The sequence below is a fragment of the Dipodomys spectabilis genome, unplaced genomic scaffold (genome assembly GCF_019054845.1).
Source record: "Dipodomys spectabilis isolate Male_0828 unplaced genomic scaffold, ASM1905484v1 ptg000030l, whole genome shotgun sequence".
NCBI lineage: Eukaryota > Metazoa > Chordata > Mammalia > Rodentia > Heteromyidae > Dipodomys > Dipodomys spectabilis.
In genome coordinates, this window is record NW_024870707.1 from 11,916,201 (window position 1) to 11,927,801 (window position 11,601).

General features: G+C 50.7%; 1 protein-coding gene across 1 annotated transcript; it reads left to right on the forward strand.

Moving 5' to 3' along the window:
- Positions 1–8,714: 8,714 nt before the first annotated feature.
- CUNH11orf86 (chromosome unknown C11orf86 homolog) lies at positions 8,715–10,895 on the forward strand. Its single transcript, XM_042676140.1, has 2 exons — positions 8,715–9,029; positions 10,068–10,895. The coding sequence occupies exons 1-2, from the start codon at positions 8,763–8,765 to the stop codon at positions 10,173–10,175; spliced, it is 375 nt and encodes a 124-aa protein (XP_042532074.1). The 5' UTR covers positions 8,715–8,762; the 3' UTR covers positions 10,176–10,895.
- The last annotated feature ends 706 nt before the right edge of the window (positions 10,896–11,601 follow it).

The following is an 11,601-nucleotide window of genomic DNA, read 5'->3' on the forward strand; positions in this document are numbered from 1 at the left end:
GGACACTCCTCACAGGCTGTCCTGTGCTGTGTGTGTGTGTGTGTGTTGTGGGGCTTGAACTATGGGCCTGGGTGCTGTCTCTTAGCTCTTCAGCTCAGGTGAGCACTCTACCACTTGAGCCACAGTGCTGCTTCCGGTTTTCTCACAGACTTTCCTGCTTGGGCTGGCTTTCGTGATCCTCAGATCTCAGCCTCCTTAATAACTAGGATTACAGGCGTGAGCCATCAGCACCCGGCTGTTCCATGTCTTCTAAGTAGCAAGAACCCTTCTGTGTATGACTGAGCAGAGGAGGGTCAAAAGTAGCTTTCTGCTTTTCCTTCTTTTTTCTTGTGCTAGTACTGGGGCTTGAATTCAGGGCCTGGGCACTGTTCCTGAGATTTTGTGCTCAAGGCTAGTGCTCTACCACTTGAGCCAGAACTCCACTTCTGGCTTTTTGTTGTTTTTTTTTTTTTGCACTTAATCAAAGATAAGAGTCTTTCAGACTTTCCTGGCTGGCTGGTTTCAATTCAAGATCCTCAGTTCTTAGCTTCCTGAGTAGATAGGATTACAGGTGTGAACCACCAGCACCTGGCCTTCTTCTGCTCTTTTGGTAAGTTTTCCTCTCCCGGTTCCAATAAGTGGCCCAGGCCACTTATTCCCAGGGGCTTTGGGAACCACTGGAGCTCCAGGAACCACTGGGGCTCCATGGGTTCCCTACATGACCACTAAGCCATAGTGGGCTTTTGTGAGAGAGAGGAAGAGGAGGCCCCCTGGGTGGCACTTGGTGCTGAGGCTGGTCCTTGTGGGGTTCTGTCAGCACATGACTGAACAGGCAAAGCATGGGTTGGATTGTAGTCCACTCTTGCGCCATTAACCATTTGTGCAGCGTGCGAACTGTGCAGTTGCACAAAGCAGCCTAATATTCTTGTCCGGGTACAGTTTTAAGGTTAAAGGAGCCTAAATCCCAATGCTTCCCTCCCCCATTGGGAACCCTAGGTTCCTGATAGCCTGTAGCCTTCCACCGTCAGGGATCTACTAAGTCTTTCTTGCCTCTCCCTGTTCTGATCACGTCAGTCTGGGAAGTTCCATGGGCCCAGAGGTCCGTCATGTAGTCTTCACAGATGTCCAGCCCCTCTTCCTGCCCCAGCGGGCCCCAATCTAGTTCTCCTCTGAGCTGTTAGCTTACAGAAGTCTCTGAAAGTTCAGAGGTCTTTCCTCTTGCATTTCTTTTGTACATGTTGTCCCCCAGAAGCAAAGGGGAAAGCAACGAGATGGGTAGGCTACCCTCATAATTCCCAAGTTTTATTGAGGTGACACACAAGCAGATCCTTTTACTTAGCCTGCAGAGCCTGATCACTGTCCCTTAACTTTCTCCCTCAAGGCCAAGACTCTCCCACTTGAGCCACAGCTCCAGGTCTAGCTTTTTGGTGGTTCATTGGAGATAAGAGTCTCACAGAGTTTCCCATCCAGACTAGCTTTGAATTGTGATCCTCAGATCTCAGACTCCTAAACTAGCTAGGATGACAGGCGTGAGCCACAGGCATCCGACCTAAGGACTTCTAAGGAACACAATGTAGCCGGAGAAATGAGATGTCACACCATAAGGAAGTCCCCAGAGACCCTGGCTCCTATCTTGCTCCCTATCTCTGGCTTTCTCATTTGCTAACTTGGGTTGAAGGCAGCTGCCACGTGGTGAGCTGTCTGGGGAGAGCAAAGTAGTAACATCCCACCACCAACAAGAAACTGAGGCCCTCAAGCCAACACCTCTCAAGGAACAGAATTCTGCCAACAAGCCCAAGAGTGAGCTTGGAAATACATCCACCCCCCAGGAGAAGGGCCGCGATGTGCACCTGTGCAAGACCAGAGCCAGTCCTGCTGAGGAGAAGTCATACACAACCCCACTGTGAACTGACAGCTGTGTGCCAGCTGTGTGCTGGCCTAAGCCACGAAATTCCTTTTAAGCCACTAAATTTCATTTATTCTGCCACAAGGTTTAAATAAAATCCATGCAGGGATTAAATCTAGGACCAGTAAAAAAAAAAAAAAAAATGCTTTAAACAATGGCAGTTAAGGGCTGGGAAGGTGGCTCAATGGTAGAGTGCTTGCCTTGCATGTGTGAAGGTTTGATTCCTCAGCACCACATAAGCAGAAAAAGCCGGAAGTGGTGCTGTGGCTCAAGTGGTAGAGCGCTAGCCTTGAGCTGAAGAGCTGAGGGACAGCACCCAGACCCAGAGTTCAGGCCCCAGGACTGACAAAAAAAAAAAAAAAGGCGGTTAAAACTATAAGCTAGCTGCGTACAGTGGTGTGTGATGCATGCACACACGTGCATGTTCATGCTGAGGTTGGAACTCACAACCTCGTATCTGACCCAGCTGGTGCTCTTCCACTTGAGCCATACCTCCACTACTTCTGGCTTTTTGGTAGCTCTTTATAGATAAGGGTCTCACAAACTTTCCTACCGTAGCTGATTTTGAGTTACTCTCAGCTCTCCTGAGTAACTAGGATTATAGATGTGAGCCACCTGTATCAAGCTTGCAAGAAGCTTAATTATGAGAATCTTGGTTCAGGGTGGCCCAAGTCAAAAGTACTGGGCCTGGGAAGATGGCTCAGTGGTAGACTGCTTGCCTCACATGTGTGAGGTCCTGGATTCGATTCCTCAGCACCACATAAGCAGAAAAAGCTGGAAGTGGTGCTGTGGCTCAAGTGGTAGAGCACTAGCCTTGAGCTGAAGAGCGGAGGGACAGTGCCCAGGCCCAGAGTTCAGGCCCCACGACCGACAAAAAAAAAAAACAACAAATTCTGGTATTAATAACTGCCCTCCCTCCAAAAATAATAATAATAAGACAGAGGAGGAAGAGGCAATATATTCTGGTCCCTTCACCTACACTCCTACCACATAGCTTCAGAGAACTCCAATATTTAACACCCAAGATGTCTGGTCCCAGGACACAGGTGAAAAAAATGTCCTGACCTTCCAGGGCACCCAGTCCTCAGATAAGAGGGACACTTGTGAGTGAGCTGGTAGACTACAGAGAGGGCAAACTGCCCTACCTAGTTCCAGGGGTCCAGCAGCCTTCTCCTGGGGCTTGAACTCAGGGCCTGAGTGCTGGTCCTAAGCTTTTATGCTCCAAGCTAGCACTTGATCCACAACTCCATTTCCAGCTTTTCTGGTGGTTAGTTGAAGAGTCTCCTGGCTTTCCTGCCTGCACTGCTTTGAACCGTTATTACTCACAGCTCCCAGCTTATCTGGAAGATTTTGCTCACAGAACAAGGTATGGAAAGGCAAAGGAGAGCTGGCCAGGTCAGACAGGCGGCAAGCAGTGCAGAAGGAAAGCCTTCCATCCTCAGCAGGTGAGGGAAGTCATTTTCAGATTATCTGGGGTACAAGAGAGGATTCTGCAGTGAGGGGCTCACCCAAGAAGCGGTGATTCAGCAACAAAAGCCTGAATCAGCGCCAGGCATGGTGGCTCACGCCTGTCATCCTAGCTACTCAGGAGGCTGAGATCTGAGGATGGCAGTTCAATGCCAGCCTGGGCAGGAAAGGTGTGAGACTCTTATCTCCAATGAACCCTTAGAAAACCGGAAGTGGTGCTGTGGCTCAAAGTGATAGAGTGCTAGCTTTGAGCAGAAGAGCTCAGGGACAGCGCCCAGGTCTTGAGTTCAAGCCCCATGACCAACAAAAAGAAAGCCTAAATCAGCAGGGGGCTGTGTCTGAGCTCAGGGGAGTGTGCCTCTGTGTGGGGGTCGGGGGGGGGGGGGGGAGATGTGTACATACGGAGGTCTGTTGTCAGGAATAGAACCCAGGACCACTTGAAAGCTGAGTAAGTGCTCTACCACTGAGCTCCATCTACAGCCCTGAGAGCTGGGATTTGAACTGGCTGCATAGACTAAGAAGGTTGAAGACTGAGTATGAGTTTTCTTACATTTTAACCAGGAGCCACTATGGCAGTAGACTAAACTCTCTCGAGTGTGCGCAGATTTGGCTGGTGTGCGTGGGGCAAGTGGGAGCAGAGGATGGGGCCCCTTTGTTTTTTGTCTTTTCACATGGACTCCTCTGGGGAGTTAAGCCTGGCAGATAGTAAGAGATCCAGTGAAGATCCCCAAATTCTAGAAGGGATGAAAAGGGGTGTGGCCAGGCCGGGGGGGGGGGGGGGTCGGGATTGCTGAGCAATGGTGACAGCCAGCTCACCTTTGACCCCAGTCAGAGGTGGCCTGCACGTCAGTCCAAATACAAGGAGGCGGGGCACATCATATCCTGCCTGTTGCTGTTGCCCTCAGTGGGAGCACGGGCTTGGAAGGCAGGCTGACCACCGGCTCTGCCCCTCCCAGGGAATGTTCTCTAGCCAAGTGCTAATCTCCCTGAACTTCAGCATCTTGACCCATCTAAGCTGAGCATGGTAGCTCACACCTGTAGTCTTGGCTACTCAAGAGGCAGGGAAGGCAAGAGAATTGCAGGAAGCTAGAAGTTCGGGGCCAGCCTATACCTCCTAACAAGACCCAGTCCCAATCTCTAATAAAACAGGAAATTAGGGCTGGGAAGGTGGCTCAGTGGTAGAGCGCGTGCCTTGCACGCATGAGGCCCTGGGTTCAATTCCTTAGCACCACATAAGCAAAAAGAAAAAAGCCGGAAGTGGCGCTGTGGCTCAAGTGGTAGAGTGCTAGCCTTGAGCTGAAGAGCTGAGGGACAGCGCCCAGGCCAGAGTTCAGGCTCCACAACTGGACCCAAAAACAAAACAAAAAAAAAAAAAAACAGGAAATTAGCCAGTTGCCAGTGGCTCACACCTGTAATCCTAGCTACTCAGGAGGCTGAGATCTGAGGATCGCACTACAAAGCCAGGCCGGGCAGAAAAGTCTGTGAGACTCTGATCTCCAATAAGAACCACTAGAAAACTGGAAATGGTGCTGTGGCTCAAGAGGTAGAGCGCTCGCCTTGAGTTGAAGAGCACAGGGACAGCGTCCAGGCCCTGAGTTCAAGCCCCATGACTGACAAAAAAAAAAAAAAGGAAAATAATCTCTACCTCTTATGACCGGCATAATGTTACAATGAAATCTACACTGAGATTTTTCTCCAGAACCAATGAATATGCTAATAATAATAATAATAGCAAAACAAAAAGGAGTGTGGCCCAGACATCTGAGGTCTCTTGAACCTTCAAAGTCTACAATTCTAGGCATTCTTCCAGCCTCACCCAAGAACCCCACCCTCTCCTCATCTAACCCCCAGTCTCCTGCTGCTGCTGGTAGCCTCACTTTGAGGGGCTTAATTTTCTTTTCTGTGCTGGGATTACAGGCATGTACCACCACACTTAGCACTTTTTAAAAAAAATTTTTTTGTGTGTGCCAGTCCTAAGGCTTGAACTCAAGGCCTGGTGTTGTCCCTGAGCTTTTTTTGCTCAAGGCTAGTGCTCTATCTCTAGAGCCACAGCTCCATTTCCAGCTTTTTGGTATCTCACTACTTTCCTAGCCAGCCTGGCTTTGAACCTCGGTCCTCAGAGCTCAGCCTCCTGAGTAGTTAGGGCCTACAAGTATGAGCCGCCAGTGCCAGATTTAAAATCATTTTTTAAAGATTAGCATATATTTGTTGTACAAGGGGAATTGATTGTCTGGGAAGGTGGCTCGGTGGTAGAGTGCTTGCCTTGCATGCATGAGGCCCTGGGTTCGATTCCTCAGCACCATATAAGCAAAAAGAAAAAAACCGAAAGTGGTGCTGTGGCTCAAGTGGTAGAGCGCTAGCCTTGAGCTGAAGAGCTGAGGGACAGTGCCCAGGCCCAGAGTTCGAGCCCCACAACCGGACCCCCCCTCAAACAAGGGGAATTGATCGTGACATTTCCATGCAGATACACAAGGGATCCTCAGCAACCTCACCCCTTTTCATGCTCCCCCTACTGCCCCTCCCCTTTCCCTACACGATCTCCACTGGGCCTCATTTTTCTGTTTTCATAGATGCAAGCAAGCCATTTCAGCCATCTTGATGCTCATTTACTCTCCCTGTCAGCTAAACTCCCACTGGCACCGACTCCCTAACAGAGCCTATTTCTGCCTCATTGCATTTCCCAAACCACCCATTTTATAGATGAGGAGGGTTCGCTGCGTAGCCACGCTCTGTGGACCACGTTTCATTTGCATAAAAGTCTATGAGTCAGCTTTCCCAGCTACAGACCAGGAGCCCGAGGAGAGAGCGCCCACCAGCACAGAACGTCTTTATCTGGTTGCACTTCGTTCTCAGAGCCTGAGACCTTAGCCCTGTGGGGCTAGATCTAGAAAAATCTAGCTAGATCTGGAAATATCCAGGCCTCTTGAGTCCTCTCTCACTCTTTGGTGGTACTAGGGTTTAAATCAAGGCCTCGGACTTGCAAGGAAGGCACTCTCCCACTTGAGCCATTATGCCAATCTTTTTTGCACTGGCTGCTTTTATTTTGCTCCAAGACTGGAACTTGAACTTGGTATCTGATGCTTTATGCTCATTGGCAGGGGCTCTACCTCCTGAGCCATACCTCCAACTGCTGGTTATGTTTGAAATACGGTCTCACTTGATGTCTGGGCTGGCCTGGCTGGTGATCCTCTGATTAGTGAGTTCCTTGACTGGAATGACAGGCGTGTACCACTGAGCCGAGCCAATGGTTGAGATGGAATCTTTTTCTTTCTTTCTTTCTTTTTTGCCAGTCCTGGGGCTTGAACTCAGGGTCTGGGCACTGTCCCTGAGCTTCTTTTGCTCAAGGCTTGCACGCTACCACTTGAGCCACAGCACCACTTCTGGCTTTTTCTATTTATGTGGTCCTGAGGAATGGAACCTAGGGCTTTATGCATGCTAGGCAAGCTCTCTACACTAAGCTGCATTCCCAGCCCCTAAGATGGAATCTTGCAAACTTTTTGCCCATGGCTGACCTCAGAGCATGATCCCTGATCTCTACCTACCAAGTAGCTAGGATTACAGGCTTGATCCACTGTACCTGGTTTTTGTTTTTTGTTTTTGTCAGTCATGGGGCTTGAACTCTGGGCCTGGGTGCTGTCCCGTAGCTTTATTGCCCAAGCTGGTGCTCTACGACTTGAGCCACAGCTCCACTTCCAGCTTTCTGCTGGCTAGTTAGAAATACAAGTCTCACTGACTTTCCTGCTTAGGTTGGCGTTGAACCTTGATCTTCAGATCTCAGCCTTTTGAGTAGCTAGGATGACAAGCAGGAGCCTTCGGTGTCCGGCCTCTACCTAATCGTTTAAGTGGACATTGAATAGCATGTGCTCGCTCAGCATTATGCAATCAGCCTCTGGAGATCCCAGCTCATAAAATTAAGAATCTACAGCTATTAAACAGGCATCTGCGGCAGCTGGCAAGCCCCATATTACCTTGTACCTCTCCAACTGTGATGCTCCTAGGTTGATGCCATCCTGAATTATAAAATCCTGTCTCTGTTTTGCCTTGGAGACATCTGTATTCAGTGTCCTCAGCATGGATGTGAGGCCAAGCCAGGGCCACGCAAGAGGCGGGAGGACAGTGACTTCCAGACCGGCCTGGGCTACACAGCAAGGCCTTATCTCAAACAACTGGGGGGGGGGGGGGGGGGAGAGAAGAGAGAGACAGACACAGAGACAGAGAGCACTCTACCACTTACACCACAGCACCACTTCCAAGTTTTTTTGGGTTTTTTGTTTTGAATGGTTCATTGGAGATAAGAGTCTCATGGGGACTTTTCTGCCTGGGCTGGCTTCGAACTGTGATCCTCATATCTCAGCCTCTTGAGTAGCCAGGATGACAGGAATGAGCCACTGGCGCCTGGCCCCAATCTCTTTGCCAAACTCCTCTAGTTTACCTTGAACTGGTTGAGAAGTATTTAGAGAAAGAAGGGCTCAAGGGAGAAAAGACAGTCGGTTCAGTTCCAGAGGAATCCACTAAACCCCAGGAGTCAACTATGAAAAAGAGATTTCAAGATTAAACGTTGTATATTCTTGGCTATTCTCTGCCAGTGCTAAAAGAAAAAGAGAAAGAGCCAGGTGCTGGTGGCTCACGCCTGTCATCCTAGCTACTCAGGAGGCTGAGATTGAGGATCTCGGTTCAAAGCCAGCCTAGGCAGAAAAGTCTGTGTGAGATTTATCTCCAGTGAACTACCAGAAAACTGGAAGTGATGATGTGGCTCAAGTGATAGAGCACTAGTCTTGAGAGGAAGAGCTCAGGGACAGCGCCCGGGCCCAGAGTTCAAGCCGAAAGAAAGAAAGAAGAAAGAAAGAAAGAAATCCATTTCAGAAGATAAAATATTCAGTGTGCAGAGAGGGACAGAGAGATGGAGACAGAGAAACAAGACACAGAGACAGAGATGAGCACCATGGGTCACACCTGTAAGTCCTAGCTACTAAGGAGGCTGAGATTTGAGGAAAAATCTCTGGAACTCTTATCTCCAATTAACCACACACACAAAAAAAAATAATAAAGATAAAAAACCTGGAAATGGAGCTGTAGTTCACGTGAGAGACTGTCAACCCTGAGCCACAAAGTTCAGGGACAGCATCCTGGCCCTGCGTTCAAGTCCTAGAACAGGTACTGAGAGAGACAGAGACAGGGGGAGAGAGAGAGAGACTGAGAGACTGAGAGGGCCCCTTGGCCTGTGCTCCCTGCCCCAGAAGGTGGGGAGGGTGACTCAGGATGCTTGACCCCGTAACCTGCCCTTTGGTTTATGATGGCCACCTCAGTCAGCACCAACCTTTGGCCCCAGGAGCTCCTTCATCAGATGGGTAGAGGCCCTGGGCCTCCGCAGAGGGCTAGCAGCTTGCCCAAGACAGCAGCTTCTGGAGGCATGGGAACTGGCCCGCGTAGTCGGTCCCTACGAGGACCCCGGCCCTCCTATGGGAAGCTCCAGGAGCCCTGGAGGACACCCCGACTCCGCCGGGCACTGAGCCTCAGACAGGCCCACGAGAAGTCCAAGTCCAAAGGTCTGGATGGTGGCATGGAAGGGCTAGACACCCCTACTTCTGAACGGCTGTCGGGGACCCTGGAGGACACAGAGCAGCTGATCCAAGCCCAGCAAGGAGGCAGCCGGCGGTGGCTGAGGCAGTACGGACAGGTATGGCTGAGGGCTGACCTTAGGGTGGTCCAGAGGTAGACACATATAGTCCAGGATCAGGAAAACAAGGCAGCTGTCTGGAGGAGGCTAGAGGACACCCCTGGGGTATATTTCAGATTCACTCCATATCACTGAGAGTCATTTAAAGTTTCAGAGGAGAGCAAGTGGGAAAGGAAGTATTAGTCAGAGCTGGATTTGATGGCTTTTGTGGGGGTTTTGGGGGAGGGGAGAGAGGGTTGTTGCTGGTGGTGGTGGTGTGTGTGTGTGTGTGTGTGTGTGTGTGTGTGTGTGTGGTGTATGCCACTACTGGATACCAGGGCTTGAACTTAGGGCCTCATGCACTTGCTTGGCTTTTTTGTTTGTTTGTTTGTTTAACTGATGGCTGGCATCTACCACTTGAGCCATATCTCAACCTCTGGCTTTCTGGTGGTTAATTGGAGATAAGAGTCTCACAGACTGTTTCTGTCCAGGCTGCCTTTGAATCTCAATCTGCAGATCTCAGCCTCCTGAATAGCTAGGATTACAGGTGTGGCCACCAGATGCCTGTCTGGGTCTTTTTTTTTTCCCCAGTCCTGGGCCTTGAACTTATTTTTTTTAGGTAAGATCTTGTTAGGCAGTCCAGGCTGGCCTTGAACTTATGATCAACCTGTCTCTACCTCCAGAGAGAGAGAGGGGTCACAGGTACATGCCACCACACCCAGATTCCAGAGCTGTTTTCCATGATCAATGTACAAAATGTTCAATGGGTGAATGAACAGGGCAGGAGGCAAGGAGATCAACCAGCTCAACTTCTCACAAGTTACATTTTGACCTCCCCACACACAAGAAGGGAGAAAACCTAGCGTCCCCTCCCCTGCGCCCCCCATCCCCCGCCCCTTGATCTTCGTTTGCACGGGCTCTAGGCTCTGCCTCCTCCAGCTCCCAGGGTCCCCCGGGAGCAGCCTTTTCTCTGGACTCTACCCCCACCTGGTGGCTGTGAGTGGAATAGCACCTGAAGCCCACCACTCAACCAGCATCTCCTCCATCTTGGTCTTCCAGCAGGTGAAGAGAAGGTGGGACAGCTTCCTCGCCAGTTTCCCCAGTGTGACCTTGAGTCGGCCAGCCTCCGAAGAATCCCCCACTGAGAACCACCAGCTAGAGCTGTAGGAAGCCCCCCTGGGAATGCCTGTCAGCTGATCCTCTGCACCTCTGCCTTCCTGGAGGAGGCCTCTGGGATCAACTCACTAGATCTCATGTGGGGTTGCCCCCCGTGGGCCGGCCCTGCTGCCCTAATGTCTTGGCATCAAGCCGCACAGGACAGAGCTCTCTGCCCACTGAGTTCGGGAGCCCTTGGACTATAACACATATGAAGATTTTGGAAGTGGTTCTCCCCCAACAAGATTGGGGACGTCAGTGCCCTTGGCCCCCCACAGAACCAGGCATTCACTTCCGGGACAGAGTTCAGTGAAGCCAACCCATGGCTGAGAGGCTCTGGGACATCACCTGGTCACAGCGCCAAGCTCCACCTGTCCTTCTGGTCACCTGCTTGTGATGAGCCAGAATATGGCGGGTCTGGGTCTAACTTACAGATGGCGAGCCCTGGAGGGCAAGGACCCCCTCTGGCCAGTCCTCTGTGCCGAGAGGCTCAGGCCTGAATGTTTCTGCCTTTGGGCCTCATAGTATCCCAATGAGAGAATTAGGGGAGCCTCCCATCCCCATTCAAGAGGGAGAAACAGAGGCCCAACGTGGGTAAAGAGGGAAACTGAGGCCAAGAAAGGGAAGGGATTTATTGTTCATGATATCTCTAGCCCCACCCCAACCCCCACCCCATGGCACCCAAGACGGGGGCTGAACACAAGTAATAAAGGTGCTGAGCTGAAGTAAACAATTTGCCTCCTGACTAACTTGCAAGCTCAGCTGTTCCCAATAGCAGTCTAGGCTGGGCCAGAGTACAAGCAGAGCTTATGCTGAGGCTCAGAGAGGGCAAGGGGCTCTCTCAGGGCCACACAGAGAAACTGGATCTGACCTGAAGAGCCTGAGTTCTTTGAGAGGTTCAAGCACTCCTTGTGGGCCTCCTAGAGCAGGCCCAAGGTCAAGGAAAGCCAGGCATCCTGACACAAGGATGACCCAGCAACAGAATAGTGGGCTTCCTGATCCCCTACAGCTCAGAATCCTAGCAGGGCCACTCAGGTACAAGAAGGATCTTGGGAAATTTTTATCCCAGACAGTCACTAGAGCCTGGCCTGGAAAGCAGATGGTATGATTTGAACACAAGCTCATTAGTTTCAAACTTCAGATTGCTTCTTAGTGCCCCCCCCCTTTTTTTTGTCAGTGGTGGGGCTTGAACTCTGGGACTGGGCACTGTCCCTAAGCTCTTCAGCTCAAGACTAGCGCTCTACCATTTGAGCCACAGCACCATTTCTGGTTTTCTGGTGGTTTTTATTGGAGATAAGAGTCTCACGGACTTTCCTGCCCAGGCTGGCTTTGAACAGTGATCCTCAGATCTCAGCCTCCTGAGTAGCTAGGATTACAGGGATGAGCCACTGGCGCCCCGCTTCTTAACCCCCTTCTACTTTAGCAACCAGAGTGTGTC

Bases quoted from the DNA above. Each gene is read 5' to 3' on its own strand.
- CUNH11orf86 (XM_042676140.1), top strand. From the start codon at position 8,763: ATGGGAACTGGCCCGCGTAGTCGGTCCCTACGAGGACCCCGGCCCTCC. The intron at 9,030-10,067 runs GTATGGCTGAGG...TTGGTCTTCCAG, and splicing joins GGCTGAGGCAGTACGGACAG to CAGGTGAAGAGAAGGTGGGA.